The 27,605-nt window shown below is 33.0% G+C and overlaps 1 protein-coding gene across 1 annotated transcript in view; it reads right to left on the reverse strand.

Moving 5' to 3' along the window:
* LOC124540445 (fibrillin-2-like) overlaps positions 1–26,805 on the reverse strand; it is a 40,279-nt gene extending 13,474 nt beyond the window's left edge. The window contains exons 1-12 of the mRNA XM_047118018.1: positions 26,556–26,805; positions 16,372–16,546; positions 10,953–11,031; positions 9,534–9,665; positions 8,678–8,753; positions 8,045–8,187; positions 7,491–7,614; positions 7,163–7,330; positions 6,681–6,863; positions 3,420–3,569; positions 2,863–2,962; positions 2,721–2,782 (exon numbers count right to left, since the gene is read on the reverse strand). Of these exons, the coding sequence (XP_046973974.1) occupies positions 2,721–2,782; positions 2,863–2,962; positions 3,420–3,569; positions 6,681–6,863; positions 7,163–7,330; positions 7,491–7,614; positions 8,045–8,187; positions 8,678–8,753; positions 9,534–9,665; positions 10,953–11,031; positions 16,372–16,546; positions 26,556–26,607 (1,444 nt within the window). The 5' untranslated portion in view covers positions 26,608–26,805. The remainder of the gene's footprint in view (positions 1–2,720; positions 2,783–2,862; positions 2,963–3,419; positions 3,570–6,680; positions 6,864–7,162; positions 7,331–7,490; positions 7,615–8,044; positions 8,188–8,677; positions 8,754–9,533; positions 9,666–10,952; positions 11,032–16,371; positions 16,547–26,555) is intronic.
* Positions 26,806–27,605: the final 800 nt, after the last annotated feature.

Raw genomic sequence — 27,605 nt, forward strand, 5'->3', positions numbered from 1 at the left:
CGGAATACTTACATTTGCTGCTTTATAAATTAAATCAAGCAAATTGTCGTATAGAGTCTGTGGATCTTCGCAGTCCTCAAGATATGGAATATGATTTTTAATAAACTCAACATACTTTGGCCAATTTGCTCGCTTAATATTGCGCTTTTTAGTGAATTTTATAGTATCACGGTAATTAATACGCATTTTAATACATAGATGATCACTACCCAAATTTTCGTTAAGCACCATCCAATCAATTTTGACTGCAATATCAGAAGACGCAAATGAAATGTCAGGTGAGCTCTTTTGAAGATGATTATTTACTAATTTGATTCTTGTATATTCTAGACTATTAAGCGATATAAAACCCCATTCTAAGGCAGCGTCATAAATTTGTGTACCTCGATTATCTGTTTTTTGTGACCAACTAACGTGATGGGCATTGAAATCACCACATATTATCGAATTATTCTTAAATGTCGAAAACACAGTATCCCATTCGGATGGTTCTGTACGAATTGATGACAAGCAATACAGGGATATTATATATTTAACATCTTTACAATTTAGAATTTTTAGGCATACCGTTTCTATACCAACATTATGGAGATTTAGCTGACACTCTTGAACCAATATCGACTTATGAATAATGATGGCTACACCACCATAGGAATCTATTCTGTCACTTCGAAATATGTTGTAACTATAAACATTCAAAAAGGAATTATTTTCAAGCCAAGTTTCCGAAATCAATGCTACATGAATTTTTTCCTGCATTAACAACAATTCAAATTCTTTTATTTTATGTTTTAAACTCTGTGCATTCCACTGTAATATATTTAACACACAGTCTTTCTCTTGACTATCCATTTTTAAACATTGGTAGAAGTACGGTACAATTAACAGCAGAAGTTACTATCTTTAAAAAATGTACATACATATCTCATAAATTCCTCAAATATAAGAGTTAGAAATAGTTTAATCTTAACTTCAAGGTTTGAATCGCAATCATAAATATTTTTTATTTTTTGAACAAACCTCATAAAAGTGTTTAATCTGTCTCTTTCTTTTGAAGTATTTTTCTTCTGGTTAAATTTTTCTTCTCTTCCATCATCGCAAAAAGTGTTACTATCGGAATTATCTATCGAATTTTGAATATATTGACGTGCCTTTGTGGTTTTACGTTTTCGTTTACTCTTCTTATGTTCTGCTGCATTGCTCTGATTATTTGTACTTTCTTTTTCTTGATGCTCTTCTTCTTCTGTCGATTCTTTGTTTTCTGCATTAACTATACTGGAAGCTATCAAAACATCTCTGTAAGATTTTTCAGTTCCTTGATTTTTCACAACAGATTGTTGGCTAGGTAAGTTTGTTTGTGTCTGTTCTCTACGGATTTCTTCTGACTTCTCTTTGCTAAGATATGTCGCCAAGGCTTTTCCATATGTACAATTTAAATCACGCATTATGGTTCTAATCATCTTTTCTTTTATAAATACTGGACAAGATCTATTTAGAGCCATGTGTTGTCCTTTACAATTGATACATTTATAACTTGTTGTCTCACAGTTTGAATGATTTTCTCCACATTTAGGACAAATTATTTTTCTAGATGGACAGTATCGAACAATATGTCCATACTTCCAACACCCAGAACACTGCGTTACTGGAAACATGTAAGGGTCGACTTTAAATCTGCACCCATAACCATTAACATAATCAGGCAAAGTTGACCCTTTGAAACATATTCGGATGGTCTCACTGTTTATCCATTTTCCTGAATAATTCATGCGTTTCAGTCTTCGAATTGATACAATTTCAGATTCGCTTACTAAATTGTCTTTAATTTCTTCTTCTTCAACATCTAAATCAATATTTCTGATAATTCCATAGGACAAATTCAACTCATTAGTAAATTGACATCTTAATCCAAGATCCATAAACTTTTTGCAATCTATTAACTTTTTTGCGCTATTTTTATCTTCAAAATGTATTAGTATCTTAAACGGACTTTTACATTGTATATTAGTAATATTAACGATATTTTCTGCTCGCAAAAGTTTAGCCATTTTAAATTGTTTCGGCAACATTTCTTTACCTGTTACACAAACCACTATCTTATCTTCAAATTGCGTCAAAATTTCATTTCCACACTCATCTGGACCAGGACTATTTTGTTTTTTTGAAAAACTTCTTGCTAATCGCTTTCGCCCAACCGTAACAAACTCATCGTCTTCTCCTGTGTCTTCTGAATTCATTACACATTACACAAATTCTTTTTTCATTTTCCATAATAGTTTCAGCCTCCTCTTGTCGTGTCACATCTCTATGCTGATTCTCTAAAACATCATCGTCTTCCATAATATCACTTCCACTAGAATCACAAAACGCGTTATTACTAACGTTCGTGTTCATCTTAACATTATATTTATGTGGGTAGTTGTGAAAAATGTCCGATGTGTTAATAAATAGCCGTCTCGAACACAAGCGTGCGCTCGAATTAACGTCGGGCGCGCGAATGCTAACTCTCCTATGCAGGGAATCGAAACGATTGACGTGTGTTTGAGGAATAGGATCAAAACATTGTTGGACGTAACTTGAAACGACGTAAATCAAAACGACGTAAGTCGAAGACTGCTTGTATTTATTTTTTATTTTAATAAAAGTATTATAAGAACGATTTTGATATAACTTTGAAAGTAGTGATGATTTGAACGCTACGAGAATTTTATACAGCTTACCATCACATTGCTTCGAAGCTGGATTTCTTCGCATGCCATCAGGACATTTGTTTTTGGAATTCCTACAAAAAACATCAAATGAGAATAGATTTTGTTTTCATATAGTGCATTCAAAATATTTGTCAGAAATTTGTAAACTTACCTTAAGTCCACTTTCGGCTTGCAATCGTATTCTCCGAGCACATTGACACATATCTGATCAGGTTTGCAGATATCCTGGCCATCTTCACACTCATTGATATCTACATTAATTATGAAAAGAATATTATGATTAAATTTAAAGCCAAAATATATGTATTTTGGTAATACGGATTTGCGCTCATCAGTCTGGGTAAGAATCACCCTTTCAATCAAAAATAAATAATTAGTATTGTTGTGTTGCGATTTGAAGGTTGAGTGAGCCAGTTGAAATTATACAAGGGACAAAACATTTTAGCTCCCATGGTCAATGGCGCGTTTCTTACCACTAACCATCAGCTGACCCTCAATTCATGATAATGTTTGACGAAAAGGTAATTCGTAAAAATTATCATAAATAGTGTTTAAACACTATTTATGATAATTTTTAGTTTTAAAACTTTAATCTTCTCAAAAGTCAACAATGCATATATTGATCACAACTATTTTAATTATATTAATTAAATCAAAAAACCCTGGTGACATTTTTCTAACTTAAAAATATATAATAGCAAGACGTACCTTCACATTTATTAGTGATGGAATTGGTTTTGAAACCAGGTGGGCAGTGCTTGGACCCTTTGTCTTGGCAGTGGAATGAACCCCTTGTGTTTATGCAGAATTGGGACAGTTTGTTGCAGTCATCCTTACCGATTGCACATTCGTCAATATCTATAAACAAAAATTATAAAAAATCCTGAGATAACGTTTTAAGTTATAAATATAATAAACTTGGAGAGTCTGTTTGAAAATAAAAAATGTAATGTAATAGTAATATAATCAGTAACTAGGCTGCTTTTATTTTAGATTCATATATAAAATTTATGCAACTAATCGTAATCAAAGTATACAGTAAAATTTTTGCACCAAATAAAGGCCGTAATCATGGATATTTTGTATTATAAATAAAAAATTTAACAAAAAGAAAAACCGACTTCAAACAAAACACTATTTTAAAAGAAATAAATATACACTAAAAAGTAATAAAAATAATTGCGTATTCAACATATATTTTAGAGTCCTCCTAAGTAAAATGAAATGAAAAATATTAGACTACTTAAAAGTCGATTAACAATTATATAACGTAGTTATAATTATTGTTATATTTGCCGGCGGATCAAACGGGAAGCAATAGCTTTCAAACAAAAAAAAATGTCAAAATCGGTCTACCCAGTAAAAAGTTATGAGGTAACAAACATAAAAAAATACAGACGAATTGATAACCTCCTCCGTTTTGAAGTCGGTTGAAAATGGTCCGTATTATACAACTAATGTAATAACATTATGTATTACATCATGCATTGATCTTATTAATAACACCTATAGTTACGATTCATATGAATAATTGGATTTGAACATTATTCTTATTCATTAGTCTTCGAGAAGGTAATGAGTGATAAATTATATAACTTTTTAACAACATTCAAGATATTAAAGAATTGTCAATATGGGTTTCGGAAAAAAAGTTCCACAACATTAGCCTGCTTTACACTCATAAAAAGTATAACTGAAAGTTTAAATCGAAAAATATACCCTTTATCAATTTTCTTAGATATGACAAAGGCTTTCGATTTCGTATCTCACAATTTACTATTACAAAAAATGTATAGGTATGGTGTTAGAGGTCAACAGCTCGAATGGTTTAAAAGTTACCTATATAACAGAGAACAATGTGTGCTGATAACAAAAGTTTGCAAGTCTAAAAGGCAATTTTTTTTCTCTAATTATCTGGTAAATCGCTACGGAGTTCCACAAGGGAGTGTTTTAGGACCTTTACTATTTCTTATTTATATAAACGACATGCCAGATGCGTTAAATCACGAATGTATCTTATTTGCTGATGATACAACAATTAATATAAAATGTAACAATAGACAGGATATTGAACGGGAAGCCAACACCGTTTTGACAAAAGTAATAAACTGGCTAGATAATAATAATCTACAAATCAATCTATCTAAAACTAAAATTATACAATTTCAAACATCGAATAGTAATTTTTTAGATATAAATGTATCAGGGAACAATACGAAACTTGAAAACGTTAATTCAACGTTATTTTTAGGGGTCCATGTAGACAAATACTGTAATTGGAAAGAACATGTGAATGCAATATGTGATAAAATTGAGAAATTTGTATACGTTTTAAAACGTCTCAATAAAGTAGCCACTAAAGAAGCCGCAATGTTAGCATATCACGGATATGTATCTTCCAATCTTCGATATGGAGTTATAATATGGGGAAATTCCGTAGATTCAGATAGAGTTTTTAAAGTTCAAAAAAAATGTTTAAGATCGCTATGTGGTGTAGGATGTTTAGACAGTTGCAAACCGCTCTTTAAATCATTAAGAATTCTTCCTTTTCCTTGTCTGTATATATACGAAGTAAGTGTGTTTGTCCAAAAACATCGACATTTATTTAAGACAAATGGTGATGTATTGGGTACAAATTCTAGACATAAACATAAGCTCTATGCTCCTGTACAAAAGTTAGTTTTATATAAAAAAAATGTATACTGTATGGCGATACGCATATATAACAATATTCCCGACCACTTAAAGGATTTACCATTTACTATGTTTAAAAAAAAGGTATTTGATTTGCTTTTGAATAAATTGTACTATAACGTTAATGAATATTTATGTGACAAAAATTGATGAAAATATTGAAACTATTTGTATTATTATGTAATCCTTATTTTTTTTAATCTAAATTATTTATTCCTTAATTTTATTTTATTATTTTATTTTAATGTGATTGAATTTATGGTAGTCTTGCTTTTGTTAATGTTATATAAATTATTATTTATGGCATGTTTAATATTTTGCACACCGATAAATCGGTAGAATATGAGAATTTATATTAATGAACACCTGTATTGTGTACCATATTCTTGCAAATAAAATAAATGAATGAATTAAAACTGCTCTCAATTGTACAGTTTAAAGTAAGAAAACCTTCGTCAGTTTTCAAATTCATTCCTTTATCAAGTCTTAAGCTCTTAGTACCTATTGAATCTAAACATCAAATCATTGCGACGCAATATGTCATTCTCGATCGGTAAATCAGATCATCGCTCATACTGAGCACACGAGAATAGATCTTAAGGTGACGAACCTTTTCTTACCCCGGCTGTACTTTAATTGACTGTCTTACGTATACAATTTCAATCGGACGTTTCAATCGTCATTATACCGTATTATATGTATCAAATTAAACTTGAGAAGAACCGATAGTGAATGTATTAGCTACTTTTGAGTTATGTACATACATATATATGTTCATTAGATCCAATTCTATCATGTACAGTCAACGTCAAATAATTAGAGACACTCAAGGTATTGAAAAATAGATGCAATAAAAAAGTCACTAATTTCGGTACAAACGAAGTTTCCTTACTGTCGTCAACAATATACTCGCTTGACGCCGACTGTATTATTCATCCTGAATAATCATTTATCAAATTAAAACTTTCTTTGGTTGTTACATTTTCTTTGAAAATCTTAGTAACCTACCTCCCTATTCGGAACAAGTTTTTTAGTAAACTCTTATAAAAAAGTGGTTGTCGCCCACTTTTTTTATAAGAGTTTTTGGGGGATAGGCAAAAAAGTAGTCTACGTCCTTCCTTGGAGATCAAGTTTGCTTCGCAGCAAATTTCGTCAAATTCGGTTCATTTGTTTGGCATTTAATGAGCGGCAAACAGACAGACGAAGTTACTTTCACATTTATAATATTAGTATAACTAAATTTAAATACTGAAGAAAATAAAAAATCTCTCCTACCTTCGCATTCCTCATTCACTCCACCTTTAAATCCAGGTGGACATCTATCATCGGGGAGAGGTCTGGGCTTATTATTCAGCTTCACTGGATCTCCCGACACTCCACCACATTTATACCCACCGATCGTGTTCTCACAGAGATAGCTTGGACAAGGTGGTGAGGGCAATTTGCATTCGTTTATATCTAAAAGATAATTTTAGTCTAAAAAACTTGATTCACTATCTTGATGTAAGTTACATGAATTGTTGAACTAATCCATCATGACAAACAAGATACTTTAATGAAGTTATTTTAGATGAATATGTTCCAAGATAAAGGTGAATCGATATGAAATTAGGGCCGTTCCAAATTTAAATAAGTGATTTATGACGTTTATCCCTAATAATAATAATAAACCTAAATCGTTTCTAGCTGTACAAAGAACTCCATCATATTATCTAGAGCGATTTCTGAGTTTAATTATTGAGTTAAATTTCACTTACCGTCGCAGGCATTATTAAAGAGATTTTTCGCAAATCCTGGAGGACATTGGCCTTTCTCGTGATTAATTTTTGGGTGCTTATCGGGTATACATTTGTATGAGCCCTGTATGTTAAAACACTGGGTATTTGGTAAGCACACGGGAGGGTTCAGGGTACATTCGTCGATATCTACAGCATAGGAAATTGAAACAATTAATAAACATTCAGGACATTTTAGTATAAACAATCTATATTCTATTAGAAAAACGTTTAATTTGGTTTTAGTTTAGATCCAAATAATTAGTAGGAAAAAGTAGGATAAATAATATTTCTTATACATCATTATTACCTTCACACGACTTTCCATCAGACATGAGCTGATAACCTCTTCTACAGGAACATTTCACTTCTATACCGTTATCATTGCATTTGTGTTTACATGGGTTATGCGGCTTGCACCTGTTTTTCGTAACCTAAAACACATAAAATCATTAAAATATTTACTATATCTAAAGTTTGTCTGATACGAGATAGCCCAGTGGTTAGAACTCGTGCATCTTAAACGATGATTGCGGGTTCAAACCTAGGCAAGCACCACTGAATATTCATGTGCTTAATTTGTGTTTATAATTCATCTATAAACGTCGCGAGGAAATCTGTATGTGTTTAGTTTCATACCGATTTTGCCACATGTGTATTCCACCAACCTGCATTGGAACAGCGTGATGGAATATGTTGTAAACCTCCTCCTCAAAGGAAGAGTAGGCTTTACCCCAGCAGTGAGAAATTTACAGAAAATTAGCTTAATTATCCCTAAATGATGAATCAATAAACAGGCATTCAACTATCACATTTATAAGCATATCCTGAGAAGTAAATAAGTCCAAACAAAGATATAGAAACCTCTTTACAGTTCCTTCCGTCAGGCATTAGCATGAAACCAGGGTTACATTCACACTTGTAGGAACCAGGAACAGATATACAATGATGAGCGCATAATTCATTCGGTGCATACTCCTCACATATTGACGGTATAAATGTCGAATCTGAAATAGAAGGTACTTTTATAGGTAAGATAAAATTAATAGAACTGTACGTCGCTTCTCATTATGAGTCTTGGAACTTGTGAGGATCTGTTTCGGAGAATTTGGACATTGATGAGGATACTCCAATGAGTAAATTTATTAAAATACAATGTTCGTAAAGAACATTGTTACCTCTAACGATAATAGTAAGACTTAATATTTCAACTACCATTATTGTAATTATTTCACATAATAGCCATAACAGTAAGACTGGTCAATATTTCAACTATTATAACTTTATTTTTTTCACGTGAGCACGGTTCGTACAGTAGGTAGTTTTCATTTTAATTTGTATATGAATACTTACTTAAGTCCTTTATAAATATGTCGGCTGATTACTTCATTTATTTATTTATCTTATTTTTCCTTTAAAATTGTACATTATACCTTAATCATTAACCATGCTCACAAATTAGTAAAACAATATTAAAATAATAAAAATCATTGTTACCTTTCTCAACCGGCTTGGTTTGTGCGACAGGATTCTGCTTCTTCTCTTTTGGAGTTGTATCATCGTTAACTGCGTCCTTAAATATAATTACATAACTATAGCTTTAATTATTATTATTGTAATGTGTGACGCAATGCATATGGTAACTTTTTGCATATTTATCAATCAGTATATCATTTTATCAACATCATTAACTTAACTGGTATTGTCACGATGTATAGTTTATCGTGATGCTGTAATTACTATAAATCATTTACAATTCATTTGCAATATTTATTTGTTATTTATAACTAAATTAGTATAATTGATGTCATCATCTCTTTTATATAAGATCGATTGATTATGACATTTGATTTTATATCGCTATATTTTTTTTGTTTCTTGGCAGGTTAAGATAATTATCGAATCGATTCCAAAAATTCGTAATCCTCGCCCACAAAAATAGAACAAGTCTATCTAAGTCGGTATCAATGAGAATCAGGCGTCTAGCATATTAAAATTCTCGGAGTTCTTGATTGGCAGTAAAATAAAAATGTAAAATATGTCTTTTACAATGTAATAGAATTATATAAGTTATTATTAACACAAGTAAGTTCAGACTTACTTGTGTTACTAATAACTTATAATACTCAGGTATTCATAATTCGTTACTGCCTCGTTAATCTCGTAGCTTATTTAAAATGGGTAGGAACAGGTGACTCATTCTTAACATAAGCAGCCATAATAGTTGGAGAGCGTTTGTTGGCCCGTCACCAAGCCAGTCAAAATCACAGTCGGAGTGAGGAGATGTTCTTCGAAAAACAACGAGTTTGGTTAACTAGAACTTCAGCAGACGATAGAAGTAAAAGAATGATACCTTGCAGCACTGTGCGAATGCTTCTCCAGCTAATATTTGCTCAGCGCTGTTGCCCTGGATTGTCACGGAGCAAGACGTGGCACCGCGCGTTTTGCCTATAACGACTCCAGATCGGCACTGATCGCAGCATTTCTGTTAACAAAATATTGGTGAGTTTCTCCGTTTTAGACTAATATTGTGTGTAAGATTTAACTACTGTTATTCAAATAAGATATTTACGATGTTGGATAATGTCGAAATATCGAGCTCCATCAAATACAAATAAAATCATGGTAAGTAGCCAGTTTTGAATAACTGTTACTGTTATATGATTGTGATTAAGCCAAACAGAAGACAATTATTATCTACCTATATGATAGTACTCATCTTGAATTTTTGTTACTGTTATATATTACAAAACTGGATCGTAACCTTTTTATATAATAGGGGGGTGGACTGGAAAATGGACTACCTGATTGTAAGTCCCATTGCTCATAGACGTTGATAATTTAAAAAATATGAATTATTCCTTATGTACTCTCAACCTCGGGAACTATGACACTACGTACTGTGCACTTAGTACACTGGATCACTCACACTTCAAACCATAATATCAATTATTCTTTGTAAACTCGCTTTGTACCATACTTGTTAAATATTGTAAAATCATAGTCGGTAATGCGGTTATGTTGGTTCTTTTAATACTATAATAATAATGAAAGTCATTTATGCATATGACTTTGTCATATCTCGTATCATGATCATTTTCTTTTGGCAATTTCGAATTTGTTACGGTCGAACAGAGTCTCACAGACTCCCTACATGCTTAGAGAGCCAAGGACTCCTTGTTCTTTAAGATGAAAATTTGGAGCTAATACATATTCATTTTAATTTAGGTAAAGTAAAGTAACAGCCTGTAAATTTCCCACTGCTGGGATAAGGCCTCCTCTCCCATTAAGGAGAGGGTTTTGGAACATATTCCACCACGCTGTTCCAATGCGGGTGGTGAAATTAGACACAAGCAGGTTTTCTCACGATGTTTTCCTTCATCGAGCACGCGATGAATTATAAACACAAATTAAGCACATATATATAGTGGTGCTTATCTGGGTTTGAACCCGCAATCATCGGTTAAGATGCACGCGTTCTACGACTGGGATATCTCGTCTCTCATATAAATAATCATTACTAAAATTTAATTCATGCCAAGCAAATCTGGCGACTAACAAAAATATAGATGCAATTAGCGTCCATCAGCCAAACGAATTAATAATAAATAAAGCTAAACTAATTATATTATATGTAATTTATCCTCCAATAAACTTTATGTGATCGTTTAATTATTATGGATTATAAATAAAATCTAATTACCTTTATATAAGTATATTAATAATATTTTTTTGAATCTGACATAATTTGTCTTATCCTTTTTAAGCTTACCTTCACTGAGTCTTTTGTTGATCCGCAATGCTTCGATCCCTTCGCTACATCGATCCCTTTGTCGCAGTCGATTTTCTTCCTAAAACAATATTAATAAGGTTCAAATTTAAAGAAATGTACATAGCACATAGGACCATTTAAATTTTCTAGATAATATCTTTCGTCAGTAGTTTGGTTAGTATTGGTGTACAAGAGATAGATCTAAGGTTCTATGGCTTGTGTGCCATTGACGACGAGTATGGAATTTCATGATTACTTACTAATTACTAATATTATATATGTGAAAGTAACTCTGACTGTCTGTCTGTAAAAAAAAAAATCCGCTGAGTTTCTTTCGCCGGTTCTTCTCAGGTCAGGGTATTTTCTTTTCCGAACCGGTGGTAATGTTTCAATTGACCATCAATAAGAAAGTGTAATACTTCTATATTGAATATAGCAATTTGAGTTTGAGTTAGTCGCTCTTTCACGACCAAATCAAAGAACCGAATTAGATGTTATTTTGTGTGAAGCAAACTTGAACTCCAAGGAATTACATAGGCTACTTATTTTGCCTGACACATATCAATCAACCCCCAAATCGCGAGCGAAACCGCGGTGACAACTAGTATGCGAATTTTTATACATTAAGATTGTGAGACTCGCAGGAATAAAAAAAATACAAATGTAAACCATAAAAAAATGCTGCTAGATATACGAGGTAGTTACACTAGCACCAAGGTCATATAATATTGTAAATAAGTCATCTGCTGTTAATTATTTATTAATATGTAATTAGTAGTAAAATAAGGATAACCGCAAATAAATTTACGAAGTGGGTCGATTTATAAATGATTAATGTAATGAGGTCAAGAGCAGACGCGATACTTCCTTTGTAAATATCATAAATAGCTTAATGCCTCCATACATAAAAAACAATTATGCACTTCAGTACTGACAGTTTTAATATATTCATAAACACGTGCAAATTTTTAAGTTGAGTACGAAATCTATACATATAATAAAATTGGAGTGTGTGTTTGTAATATTAAAATAGCCCTCTTTACTCAATGCATATGTATGTATACACGGTATATATACCAAAATATATTTTTTTATAATTTTTGTCTGTCTGTTTGTTCCGGCTAATCTCTGGAACGACTGGACCGATTTTGACGGGACTTTGACTGGCAGACAACTGATATAATAAGGAACTTAGGCTACAATAATATTTTTTTTTTTCTTAAATTCACACTCGTACCATGTCGGAGGCACAGCTAGTATTGAATATACTAGCTGTAAACACGTGCAAATTTTTCGAAATAAAAGTTGACTATGAAAGAGTTCTAAACTAAATTAGTTATTAGGTGGAAGACTAACTGATGAGTGGGTGGTACCTACCCAGACGGACTAGCACAAAGCCCTACCACCAAGTAAAGTTTCTTTGTTTAATCCTTTGATTTTCAGCACTTTACACAGATTTTATTGACGTCATAGAAGTCATAAGTTTTATGCGCAAATAAAGTATGACTGTAGCCTTCAAACTTCCACAAAACATTTAGTAATATTATAATAGTTAGCATTATTGTGTGCTAAAGGATATTACAATGATGACTTACTTCATTGCGTACCTAACAGATGATCAAGTTACTTATACAGAAAATATGTAGTTTTATTTTTGTATGTAAACATTAATTATGTAATATGAAATTAAAAAAACCTACGGAGATTTTTCCCTTTTACTTATTGAGTATCTTTAAGCGAGTCTAACGCTTATTTTTATAAAGGGTTCTGACTTTCACAGTATCCACTGTTATGGATATATTTTTTGGGTGTATGTCAATTAAGAAACTACTGTTGAAATAAAACTAGTTTTTACGGATTTGAATAGCGTATATTAATTATTTTTAACGCTACTACTGTTTCCAGGTGGGCCACTTACTGATAAGTGGAAACTGAGATGTAATGACCCTTGGGACTTAAATTAGTTACCGAAACACAACAATAGTTAACATATTCAATAAATAACATTTTTTTAAATATCTAGTATCTAAGCAGCCGTGCAAAGGGATCACCTGATGGTAAGGGGCCACCACCACCACCAAAAATGACATTGGCGCTGTGAGAAATAATAACCATTCCTTACGTTACACTAATGCGCCACCTACCATGGGAGCTAAGATGTTATGTCTCCTGTGCCTTACCCTTACCCTTAAAACTGGAACATAGAAATACTAAATAACATTATTTGGCGGTAGAGTAGCTGACCAGTGGGTGGTACATACCCAGGAGAGTTTACAGGTAGCCCTATCACCAAGGAAATCATTTACAAAGTATTAAGAATAGTTTACGAAACTCGAGTTAAGATTTAATTTGGCCGACTTCCTTGGCTTATCCAAAACAATGGATTGTATTGGAATCCATCACGTTCCTAATTAGCTTTGGTAAATTAGTTCATTAATATAAGCATCGGGCTTTAATTAGAAACTATTTTAACATACAATCGTTGAATAATTTAAGAGTTCCGTTATTTTTCAACCTAGTCTTTCTTTAGTGGAAGTATGCAGAGCTGAAAAAATGAGAAGATCTGATTCAATGGCATCCTCTGGGATATCTATCTATACTCATGCGCATTCATCGTCTAAGGCTTTTTAAGGTTTTGCAACTACCGTCAGTTTGGACCATATAATATATAGGTCCAGAAGTGAAGGACCATGGGCTGATAATGATGATGATTAGTAGGAGTAACCTAATTAGATTGACCTACCTACCATATCAATAGTCCACTCATTGATAAAGTCGAATTAGACTCATAATTAATCATTAAATATAAAATTAAACAAAATTTACTTGGTGGTAGAGCCCACCCACTCATCAGTTATTCTACCGCCAAACAACAGTACTCAGTATTGTTTTGTTGTGATTTGAAGGGTGAGTGAGTCAGTGTAACTACAGGCACAAGGGACATAGCATCTTAGTTCCCAAGGCGCATTGACGATTTAAGGAATAGTTAATATTTCTTACAGCGTCATTGTCAATGGGTAATGGTGACCACTAATCATCAGGTGGTATAGGTTGGCGGACGAGCATATGCTCGTCCGCCAACCTATAATTATTAAAATAACCTATAATTATTAAAATTATTAACGATGATGAACTTTGTTTATTTAGTTCAATTGATCATAATTACATATTATAAAGTCGTCTATAAAGCGTGTCTCTAAGAAAGCGATGAACTCTTAACTAAAGAACAGATTTTCATTCGTTTTTCACTAATATATGTGTGAATTCGTACAAGTTTAAGTAAATAATTCAATATGGAATTAGTTCGAATTGTCTTTCGTCCTATGATCGTTACAGATTTCCGAAAAAATATGTCGATTGAGATCTTAATCTTGACCGAATTTCTCGCCCATAAGATAAACACTAATTACATTATAAAGTAACTAACACCACATACATACTTACATCACACACATCCACATACATACTTGCATCACACTAGCCTCACACACACTAGCCATACACACACACATACACTTTGTATTCTTTATTAATTTCAATTGTCTTTTCTTTATTTATACTAACTGAAAGTTATTTATTATTTTGTTGAATATTAAACACAAATGGTAGAAGATCGGTTTCCTCTGACATAAGTACGTATTATCATTACTAGAGAGTCCGTAGCTTAAATAAGCTACCAAATAAAATCAAAATAGTGTTTATTGTACACCAGTTTTACTTTTTTATGCATTTTATTTATTTATTACAAATCAAAACCAAATAATATACATACACGCACGCATCATAAATTGTGAATAATATCACAATTTATACGTACATCTTCTGTTAGTACAAGCTCCAGAACTATTGCCAAGCCGGTTTTTCAGACGCTCGTCAAAGTTAAATATGCTATGTATACTATAGCAATAATCTTATATATTTTTTAAAATGTTGACCTTTATTCAATAATATCAAAGCCAATACAGATCAATTATAAGCTCTAATAAACTATTGTATAAGGTCTCATTACACTGTCGGAACCATCCACTTCAGGTGATTTGGTCACATTTATTGTCTGCGTTTTTCTGAATGGCCTCAGTGTAAATGGACTCCCCGATGGGACTTGGTCATCTCTGCTTTTAAACATTGTCAATGGCACATAAAGCCGTCAGCTCTATACATCCTACACGTGTTTATTTTGCATTCAAATGCATTCACCACACAGACCAGACACCCCTATATATTTTTTCTGGTTTTCAATGGCATGCAGTGACGCTTTTCTGGTGCTATCTGAACGAGTTTAAGACTAAATTGAAGAATAAATTTAAATCAAATCAATCAAAATAAAAAAAAAATTCAAGTGGGCTTTTACAAGCACTTTTGAATCGTCATTTAACATTTAAGTGAAGCTATCACCGGTTCGGAAAGTAGATTCCACAGAGAAGGCCGACAAGAAACTCAGTAGTTACTATCGTTCAACAAAAAAATACAATCATATTAGTTAAATACATGAATATATTTGTTTGTTTGTTTCACTGAACTGCAATTGTAATGAGTTCCATAATTAATGATTTGGCGCCTGTTAAAATGTTAACACGTTTTTAACACGGAACTGCCAATCATTGCTGGTTAAAATATCGTAGTTAATAATAAACAAACTTGAAAACTATTTTGTAAATAAAGATCAAAGTGACCATTATTTTCATATGTACGAAGTATATTGTTAATAGCTATTTGTTTGTTTGCGTCCTTTCTCAGGCTCTGGACTATTTGTGTAGCAAATTTCATTTAAATCGGTTCAGTAGTTTGGGCGAGACAAACAGAGCTACTTTCGCATTTATACTATTAGTATATGAATAAAATCTTAAAAAAAAAAAGAAGCATCAATGATGCTTCTCAACTGATTTTCAGCCATCTCCAGAAGGTATGCGCTGACAGCTGTGACAAAAACTTACTAACATTTACTTATCATTGTTATTCTACGGACAAACAGCGATGCTTTGTATTGCTGTATTTTGCTTTAAAGGTCGAATAAGCCATTATAAATTGAGAGCCAGTGATCGGCAGAATTACGTTATCGTAGCAAGCTCCATATTACTGCCAGGTATACAGCTTCTCCTGCTGTTGGTGAAATGGAGGTTTACTATTCCCATCGAAGGTTTCTTTGAGCGTGCCATGAAGTCGAAAAGCATAAAAATTGACTACCAAAACGTGATCGCAGTATACCTGGCAGTAATATGGAGCTTGCTACTATATCATAAGTCTGCCGATCCTGCTTTTGGCCTATTATTTTTGCCTACCCAAACGACAGATCTTATACCCCAAGATAGCGGAACTTCCAAATTGTGAGAAGTGCTCGAGAGCTCTAAGACAACTCAGTCTGATTAATAATAATGATGAAGTTGTGTCATTTATGTTTATGTGATGACGTCATACTTACGTAAAGTATTCTTTACAGCACTGATCCATGGCGAAGATACAGAGCGAGTCGAAGGAGGGCGCCACGTGGGGCGGTATTGAAGATGAGCATTCTTCAACTGTATGGTTTCGAGCGTAAGTCGTTCCTTGTTTGCAGCACAGCTGCATAGTTTCCGCCATTTCATCTGCCATTGAGCCTGGAAAGAAACGTTAAATAATAATTTAACAAAGGCCTTTTGATGGCAAATAGTCATTCTGATTATCTTTTTAAAACGACCTCTGTGGTCGATTAGTGTGTACGCAGGTTTTCATGATGGCCACTCTGAGGTCCTGGGACCCGGCCATGTTGTTGGGTCTGGGTTTTTGTGGTACCGTCGTTAGTTTTGATTTTCCATAACACAAGTGCTTTAGCTACTTTATTGGGATCAGAGCAATGTATGTGATGTTGTCCAATATTTGTTTATTTATATTTATAGATATTGGCACGAAACCAGTCATATGACTTCCTTGTTTGTCTAGTAGCTACCCTATGAAGCTACAGTTCTTCACGCTTAAAACTCGAGTTGGGCAAACATTAAGTAGGTATTTCTGTCCAGTTATCCAATGTCTATATATACGTCTATATTTATTTGAAAATTTAACATTACTGAGCACTGTGCTCACAACAAGCATGCTACTTATATTTTAACAGGCGCTAAATTTCTAAATACAATAATTATTTTGGTGAGATTCCAGCTTTATAATCTCAAAATATTGATCTTTAAAAATTAAATTAAACGTATCCCTTTCAATTAATATTTACTTTCAGTTCGCTTGAACTAAAGAATTATATTAAGCAAAGGTAATTAAATAATTGTTAAAACATTACCAAACGAGATTAAGTTTGTTAAGATCGCTGAGATAAGTTCGTATCGATATCGATAATGACTACCCTAATGGTAGCTGTGTTGCCTTTATAAACCTATCACTAAAGTGACAGTTAAACATGCTGAACTAATATTCGAAATTTAAATTTATTTAAATTGAAGGATATTATTGACATCGTATTTATAAATGTGTGTGTGTGTTTTATAATAAATGATTATAAATATTTTTAATGTGCTCGTGTGAATTCGTAATATAAGTCTTAACTTAAGAAACTAATTAATAATATCTCTTTTTCATTGAATTGATAATATATTCTGTACTCATGTACAGACCACGTATATGGTAACTTTTAATAATCCAAAAGCAAAATCTTCGTACGTGCTATACATAATTCCAAATTTGATCTACTGACAAAATGGTATAAGGTATAAGTGGTAATGGTATAATAATGGCCAATTATAATTTTTTATCATTTTTAAAAGCACTGATTTGAGGAGCAAATCAAAATTGAAAGAAATATATTTCTTCACTTAAATCAAAACAATAAAGATACAGCACACGCAAATGAATAATCGTTTAAGAAATAAATACAACATCTATCAAAAGTTAGTATTTAAATTAAGATCCACTAAATAAATGATTCTGTAACTTGAGGAAACCGGCTCGACTGAGAATTTCAGATTTATACAACGTGCAATCAACTGATTTATCATCTCGACCTCTCCTTGTAACACTAAAGGACACCTTGGCCTTAAACCGGGACTGAAGTCGTTTTAAAGATTTAATATTAAGAACGCGTGCATCTTAACCGATGATTGCGGATTCAAACCCAGGCAAGCTCCACTGAATTTTCATGTGTTTAATTTGTGTTTATGATTCACCTGTGAATTCAAACATCGTGAGGAAATCTGCCTGTGACTAATTTCAACGAAATTATGCCACATGTGTATCCATCAACTCGCTTTGGAGCAGCATGGTGGAATATGCTTTAACATCTCCTCAAATGTAGAGGAAGCTTTAGCCCAGCACTGGGATATTTACAGGCTGTTACTGTAGTATTTCACAACACTAATATATTAAATAGATAAGTAACACTGTCTATCTGTATGTTACGATATCACTGCTAAACCACTAAACAGATTTTGATGAAATTTAATAAGAAGCAAGAGTAATAGGTTAGTTTTTAACAAATAAAGCCCACGAACACGCCAGGTTTAACACTCAGGCCAATTCTTAGGCGAAAGCTAGTAAAAATATATGTTAAAGTAAAAACAATTATGATTTATGAAAAAATTTATAGACATCAATTGCCATGTATATATTTTAATTTTTTCTTTAACTACCGTGCACACCCTACTGACTACTCTCCTAAGTCCTACACTATTCTGGGTTGGCTGGCAGGAAATGCTGTTATAACGTTAAGTCCGCCATTTGTACATGTTTTATTTATGCAATAAAGAATAATAAAAAAAAATAATTCTAGAATAGTTTAATGTCTTACGATACGGGTGAAATCAATTCACAGTTTAAAAGCGTTACGTAAATATATCAATTGTATATTAGTAATGATTGTTCAATGTGATATATTTAAAAACAGGTGTATTGTATCTTGTATGATTATATCTGAGAATGTATTCTTACTACGAAGGTTACATATGATTCAACCGGCACGAGTTTATGTGTTCTTTTTTTTAAATTATTTTTTGTGCTATGTATGCAAAGGTCCAAAGTCATACAACTTAGCTGTCTGTTTCAGTTTTGCCTAACAACAACTACAACAACAACAACAGCCTGTAAATTGCCATTCTCCCTTTGAGGAGAAGGTTTGGAACATATTCCACCACGCTGTTCCAATACGGGTTGGTGGAATACACATGTGGTAGAATTTCTATGAAATTTGTCACATGCAGGTTTCCTCACGATGTTTTCCTTCACCGCTGAGCACGAGATGAATTATAAAGACAAATGAAGGACATGGATCAGCGGTGCTTGCCTGGGTTTGAACCCGCATCATCGGTTAAGATGCACGCGTTCTAACCACTGGGCCATCTCGACTCTTTGTTTTGCCTAAGTTAGTAAGATAATGAATGACACAACAGAAATAAAAAGTTTAGTAACGATATCCATAAAACAGAATAAACTTATGCTGTGATCTCTCATTATTTTTTTTCCTGAATTAATGATGAGAGTACCATTCTCCATAATCTCAAATTGGTAATAGTATATACTATCTCTGTTTGCATGTTTTTAAAGACACTTTTCATTCCACTAACACAATAAGTGGCAATATATAAATTTTTTATAAAATTTCAAGAGATACGCATTGAATAAAAAGGTTTTTATTCAGAACGTTCTTATGCTGTTCAGAAGGTTTTTATGCTGTGGGGCAACGCAGCCGCTATCCATACTATATTTGTGCTACAGAAGAGGGCTATTCGCGCAATCTATAACCTAGGAGCTAAAGAATCGTTAAGGAATAAATTTAGAGAAATCAAGATATTGACTGTTGCTTCTCAATATATATTCTGCAATGTTATGTATGTACGAAAAAATATTAATGATTTCATGAGAAAATGTGATACTCATAGCATTGGTACAAGGAACAAACACAAACTTGTTACTCCTGTTACTCGACTACATAGAGTCAGTAACTCCTTTGTGGGGCAATGTATACGGTTTTACAACAGGATCCCAGAAAGCGTTCAAAATGCCTCTGTTGCCAAATTTAAGAAAATTATTAAGGAACGCTTGTGTGCAAAAGGTTACTATACAATTAATGAATTTATGATCGATAGCACACCTTGGGAATGAAACGATCGCCTCCTGGCTATTTCATCTCATATTAAATTGTTTAAATAATATATGAGACAACTAAAAAAAAAAAAAAAACCTGCTGAGTTTCTTTCGCCGGTTCTTCTCAGGTCAGGGTATTTTCTTTTCCGAACCGGTGGTAGTGTTTCAATTGACCATCAATAAGAAAGTGTAATGCTTCTATATTGAATAAAGTTATTTGAGTTTGAGTTTGAGTTTGAGAACATGTTATCCACTCCATCGTTCTCAAAGTCCAATATTCCAAACAACACTACAAGGTCGATAAAATTTCAGGCACAATATATGAAATATGACTAAAGAAAATAGTAATATAAATAAGAAAACGCTGCATTGCTCATATATACTTTATACAAGCAAAGATCAGTTGATATCCTGCCTTCGATATATGTATAACAATTGTCATCGTTGTTGCAATAGAAAGACGTTGTTGTTGTGTGTATCATCTAGCAGTAAGTTACAACAAAGTGGAAATCCATGATAGTATATAAAAATTTGGCCCATGCAACTCTTATATATTCTCTTCGCGTTATTTATATTTCAAGCCAACTAATAATAATTTACAAAGCATATGTCTAAACGAGCGTAACGAATCACATATTAAGTAACACGCAATGAGCGAGTGTGATTAGTAAAAAAAAATTTGATCGCGAACATGTGGCGTCAGCCTTATGATAGAGCTAGCCTTATGGATGATTTTGGTTCGCAGTCGCTTCCGCTTAGACTGGTTCCGCAGGTGTGCAATCCCTGAATATATCAAGGATAATAAATACACGTGTTAAATGAGAAGCCGAGATTACCCAGTGGTTAGAACGCGTGCATCTTAACCGATGATTGCGGGTTCAAACTTAAGTAGGCACTGATTTATTCATGTGCTTAATTTGTGTTTATAATTGATCTCGTGTTCGGCGGTTAAGGAAAACATCGTGAGGAAACCTGCACATATCTTATTCATATAAAGTCTGCCACTGAGGTAGAGGAGGCCTTAGCCCAGCAGTGGGAAATTTACAGGCTGTTGTTGTTGTTGCTGTTGTAAATGAAAAACCAGGGATTCTGTATGCAATGTATTAAATCAAGTTCATTTGATCGAATTTCTTAGAGTTATTTTGCTAAGCAATTCTGATCAGCTCATTATTAGGAAGCTGGTAATTATACCATTGTACGATGTAGACGAGTATCAAAGCATGGAAAATATGGTTGACATACATTGGATTGATCTCAGGACAAATGACATTCAATGCGGAAAGTTTTTAACCACGCAATTTTTCATATATTTCTGTGATTTTTTAATTCTTTAGACGAACAGCTGTGATAGATCAACAAATACTGAGTGAAGCTGATCACTCAATTCCGAACAAAGAAACAAAACTTTGCCTCGTACTTATTTCTGGTTTATTGTTTTATTGTAATTTTGCCAGTATTTATAATAAGGGCTATTTGGTTGATTTCAGCCACATTGGCCTTTATTAATGGAAATTTGTCAACAAGACAATATCAATAAATATTAAAGTGTTAAATAATGAGGTAAGATTGAATTAATCCCTCGCTTTCACAATCCGACAAGAAGGAAATCTGACTTGACAACAGTATGGCTTCTTTTTTATGTAATGGTAAACGGATAAATAGATCACCTGAAGTGGTCACCACAGCCCATAGACATTGGCAGTGTATGAGATACTAACCATTCTTATCATTATTATTACGTTTAGTTTATTTTGGTTCTTTTCACAGTATTATGTCATATGGCATATTACTTTAGGGTAACGCTGCAGATATTGAATCTGTCTTTATTTTACAAAAGATAGCAATCTCTTTGGGATGTTTTTAACAAAGTGGAAATACTCACTGTTGCGTCACAATAAATTTACAACAATGTTATGTATATTCACAGTAACATTGATCACTTTGATAAAATCAGTGATAATCATTGTATGTGCACTAGAAGTAAGGATAAGCTTATATCGTCAAGTTTCCGACTCAGCAAAGTCAATAAGTCCTTCTTGAGCAGGGTATCCGTTTCTATAGTAAAATTCCGCAAACATTTTTTACTTTGCCGTTTAGTAAATTCAAATCGTTTGTAAAAAGTACGTTGGTAGAAAAAGCATATTATTCGATACAAGATTTTATAGATGATAAAAAAGCGTGGAGTGAATAATACCTGTTGACTTCCAAGCAGGATAATTTAATTAATTGTATTTAAATAATTGTATTTAACTAACAAGACTTTGTATATTTTAAATGTTAAAAAAGAGTAACTACTGAGTTTCTTGCTGGTTTTTCTCGGTAGAATTTACTTTCCGAACCGGTGGTAGCTTCACTTAATTGTTAAAAGACGATTCAAAAGTGCTTATAAAAGCCTACTTCAATAAAGTTTATTTTGATTTGATTTGAACACATTTTATTAACATAATAATTAAAAAATTAAAGTATTGAAAAAATACAAATTTTGCATGTTAAAGCATTTAATGTTATCAATTAATTTTATTAATTTAATTTTCACTTAAACTAGTTACTATATAAATCTTGACCGCATGTTCTGGGCAAAAAACGAACCAGCCCTACTGTCACCAGTGGAGGCTGATAGGAGGAGTGATACGTCTGTTGAAGCGTTTCGACAACATAAGGGGAAAAAAAGTAATTTGACAATTTAAACATGTTGAAATATCGTTAACATAAAAAAATCTATAACGATCACAATCCACAAGCAATCTTTGAAGTAAGCTCATCAAACCGTCCTGAATCACATGGAATTTAACGCGCATGCGCCCCACATTATTGTCCCCATTACCGAGATACGATTAACACGACATTGATTCATGCGACGCAAATAACTCTATCAACGTTATTAATATTCTCTTAGTGAGGATAATCCGTTTAAAATGGAAGCTTTTACTCATAGTTTAAAACAATGGAGCTGAAATGGCCCCGTGGTTAGGACGCGTGCACCTTAATCGATGCTGGTTCAAATCCAGGCAAGCACCACTGAATTTTCATGTGCTTAATTTCAGTTTATAATTCATATCGAGCTCGGCGGTGAAGATGACACGGGGAAACCTGAGTGTGTCTGATTTCATAGATATTCTGCCACATGTGTATTCCACCAAACCACATTGGAAAAGCGTGATGGAATATATTCAAACCTTCTCCTCAAAGGGACAGGAGGCTTTAGCCCAGTGGGTAATTTACAGGCTGTTGTTGTTTGTTAAAGTAGCTTGGTAGAATATGTTCCAAGCCTCTCGAAAATATGTACAAATTTTTTATGTAATTAGTGATTTTTTATAAACCAAGCATTACAGATAATGTTCATAAAATTAAATTTAAGATCAACATACGTGAGAGCTTGTAAATGCATCTCAAATTAAAACAGGAACTAAAGTGTTAAATTTATAATATGTTATATATGAGCGTTATAAATTTTCAATATTCGATTTTCAAAAATAAAGCCTACTTTTTCGTTATCAAACATAGATTGAAAACACGTTGTTGTTCGTTGCAACTTCCTAAAGAAAAATCAAATAAATTTAAATATAATATGATCTTAAAACTATAAAATATTGCATCAAAAACGCTACTTTTTTTATTTATTAATTTTCGTGTGAGCGCATGTGTTTATGTTTACCCAATAGTCAGGGGCCTAATAAATGGTTTAAATACACAAAATCTAAAACAATACACAATATTGAAGTAATTCTTTTAAAAATACTCACAATAATGACGCTATAAAACTCTAGAGTTCTTGATTTAGAAAATTTCACAGCAATTAGAGTATAATTCTCTAAACGATTAATTAATTAATACAATTAGGGCTATGAAGTAAGTTTCAAATTCAAATCAGAATTACCTTAACGAATTCGCTTAATCAAGCATAGATCGCTTCACGGAATCAGTCATAGTTAAGTTACAAGGCTTGAATTTTAAAACAGAATGTTTTATAATAAAACTTACTTGTGGTACAACATACGGGTTGAATAAGGATATTCACATAATTTAAGAGTTGAAGGACTAACAACAGCAAAACAACAACAGCGGCCTGTAAATTTGCCACTGTTGGGCTAAGGCATTCCCTTTTGAGGAGAGAACGGATTGGTTGAATACACTTGTGGCAGAATTTCTATGAAATTACACACATTTAGGACGGGACACATTCACGTTTCACGTTCAAGTTTCCTTCATCGTCGAGCACGAGATGAATTAAAGACACAAATTAAGTACATGAATATTCAGTTGTGCTTGGCTGGGTTTGAACCCGTAATCATCGGTTAAGGGTTAAGATGCACGTGTTCTAACCACTGGGTCATCTCGACTTATAATATCTTGATATTTTACAATCTTCATCTACGCTGTATTAAAGTTCTAAGAGATAAAGTTATACTTGCCCAACCTGAGCTTTGAACCAAAACTTTCGGGTTCCTTAGTTATATAGGCCAGCTACTGAACCCACTAGTTGGAGATGATATCTATGTTCTAGAGAAATACGCTTATCGCGACGGTTTTCACGATTATCGCTAAACAAACAGTGAAATAGATACGGTCCACTTTAGTTTCGAACGCTTTCTAGTTAGCAAACGTTATTATACTGTCCTTAATTTGTTCTAAAATAAAAATGAAACTACTTTTTTTTTAATCAAACCTTATTTGTCCGTAACCTTTTTTGAAACTATTATTATATATCTTTGACAACCTCCATGGTCGAGTGGTGTGTACACCGGTTTTCATGGATACGCCACTCTGAGGTCCCGGGTTCGATTCCTGGCCGAGTCGATGTAGATTACCATTAGTTTTCTATGTTGTCTTGGGTCTGGGTGTTTGTGGTACCGTCGTTACTTCTGATTTCCATAACACAAGTGCTTCAGCTACTTACATTGGGATCAGAGTAATGTATGTGATGTTGTCTCATATTATAATATATTATATATGATGATCCAGGCTTAAAACCAGTGAACCGGGCTTAAAACAAAAGACGGTGAACATCCTAAATCGAAATCACGTATGCAATGACAATCATTGTAGAAAATTACTAATTTACGGTACGTTAAAATGCTTCTGTTACATATTTGTGTAGATTATCAGACTGGCAAATAATGATGGTACGTTAACACAAACACCATGCACAATATACTAAGCTTTGTTGTTTGCGGTAAAATACATAAGTAACTAGACTAACTAGTAGAATAAATCAGACGTAAAAAAGACCCGCTGAGTTTCTTTCGCCGGTTCTTCTCAGGTCAGGGTGTTTCTTTTTCCGAACCAGTAATGTTTTATTTGACCATCAATAAGTGTAATGCTTCTATATTGATTAAAGGAATTTGAGTTTGAGTTTAGAATATGTGGTGAGTGGTACCCAGATGGTACCTTGATATTATGCAGGAAACCATCAAAACAGTTGAACGCATATACAAGCAACTATTCCTAATCTTTAGTTCATCCCATAAATCTCTTTCATCCACGTTACATTTAGATTTGCTATAGTTTTATCGAAATTAAAACCCAATATTATGTATTTTATCGACTCGAACGTTCGAATCCAGTACCTCAAGATCTACCTGGCAATTCTAACCGGCTTCATCAGAGTCCATTCACTAACTTTTCCATTAATAACACAAATATATTCAATATCATAAATATGTATGTGCATGTTTGTTTGTTACGAGGTAACGCCTTTACTTCCCAATCGATCTTAATGAAATTATGAATACGTGTTGCCAGGGCTACAGAAAAGAACACCTGACCCAATTCCAGGCCTAACCTTTTTATTACAGCCCTTGCAGATATATTACTACAAATTAATAATAATAAATAAATATTGGATATCGCATACATTACTCAGATCCCAATGTAAATAGCTAAAGTACTTGTGTTATGGAAAATCATAAGTAACGACGGTACAAACACCCAGACCCAAGACAACATATTAATGAACTTTTTCTACATCGACTCGGCCGAGAATCGAACCCAGGAACCCGAGTGGCGTACTCATGAAAACCGGTGTACACACTACTCGACCAGGGAGGCCGTCAATTTAAATTATGTTTCTTGAAATAATATATTAGATCCATATTCCATTAAATATATTAGATCGTATTAAATATTACTTGGTGGTAAGGCATGCCCACCTAGTCAGGTATCACTCCCTCATCATTGAAGGGTGAGTGAGCCAGTATAACTACAGGCATAAGATGTAACATCTTAATTCGCAATATTGGAGGCAAATGTATTAATATTTTCACAATATCCATCAGTAGGCCGACTTGCTAGTCCGCCTACCTAAACGCCATAAAAAAACTAAAGCATTTTGTGACTTGATATACCTCAATGATAATAAAGAATTAATTGTTCATCGAAAAAAAAAACCGAATATTAATTTTTCACGTAACTTAATTTTTATCCCAAGTAGAGCACGTTATTTTCGTAAGGAAAAGACAATTAATACAAATATCTCAAAAGTAACATCATAGTCAAAAAGATTGGCATTTACGTAATAATATATAAACAATAGTCAATAAATCTTACCGTCTGCATACGGCATAGGCAGAACAAACAGACACAAAACAATATACCACATTATCACAATTGCATAAAACAATATTAGTAAAATATCAATATTAGTCTGCGCACTCGCTGCATTTCACCCGAGTCCAATATGTGTGAATGCGATAGAAATATTTATTTAATCTAATCGCATTTTTAAATTAAGAATAATCCGTAGATCCTTTAAGCGCGCGCTGCGCAGGAGTCCGCTTTGAGTGCGTACGCGACCCGATCTATTTCGGTCGACGTGTGTAGCAGCCATCTCTGTCTTGTCAAAGATTTGATAAAACAGATGTGCCTTTAATGCACTAACTAAAATGTAATGTAACTTTGAAGATTTTGAATGAACTTACTATATTTTTAAAGTGATTATTGTTTTACTAAATTATGACATTATTGTTAATATATCATTACGTCCCTAACCAGTGATATGTTTGTAAGTATGATTGTGTTATTATTCTTTTAAAAAAATATTAAAATCAACGCATTTGTTGTTATGTGTTGTGTCGTAAAAAATATTATAATTATGCCAACATTTATTTTATAAACGAATCTAATATTAAAGCTAATATTTTGAAAGAGACTCAAAAATTATCTGACACTTTACAATTGCTAAACGTTTAGTGTTCTCAAGAATCACTTATTTTCCAAGGTGTGAACAAATCCAATATGGTTAGATTACTTTCTAACCAAAACCATTGTGAAATACGTTTTATTACTGTTCGATTTTATGGGACAAAATTATTCCAGTAGGCATTAAAGTCACATTAGTGATTGCTGTGTCTGTTTGTTTTGTAATCTATATTATCCCTCCTACAAGTCCGCATCTTAAGCAAGATGCTGCAGGACATTTAATAAAATGTTTTACGGAGCTTTTGATGGAAATTCTCTTTATTTTTTATTATGTTGTTTAATAAATCAATTCAATCGTACACCTTGGAAGATAAAGGGCTTAAGTGATTTTTTTTAATATCTCACAGAATGTGTGGACGATACGTTTTTTTTCAAACGAAGTTCCTACTAAAATCGGTC

The sequence above is a fragment of the Vanessa cardui genome, chromosome 25 (genome assembly GCF_905220365.1).
Source record: "Vanessa cardui chromosome 25, ilVanCard2.1, whole genome shotgun sequence".
Taxonomy (NCBI): domain Eukaryota; kingdom Metazoa; phylum Arthropoda; class Insecta; order Lepidoptera; family Nymphalidae; genus Vanessa; species Vanessa cardui.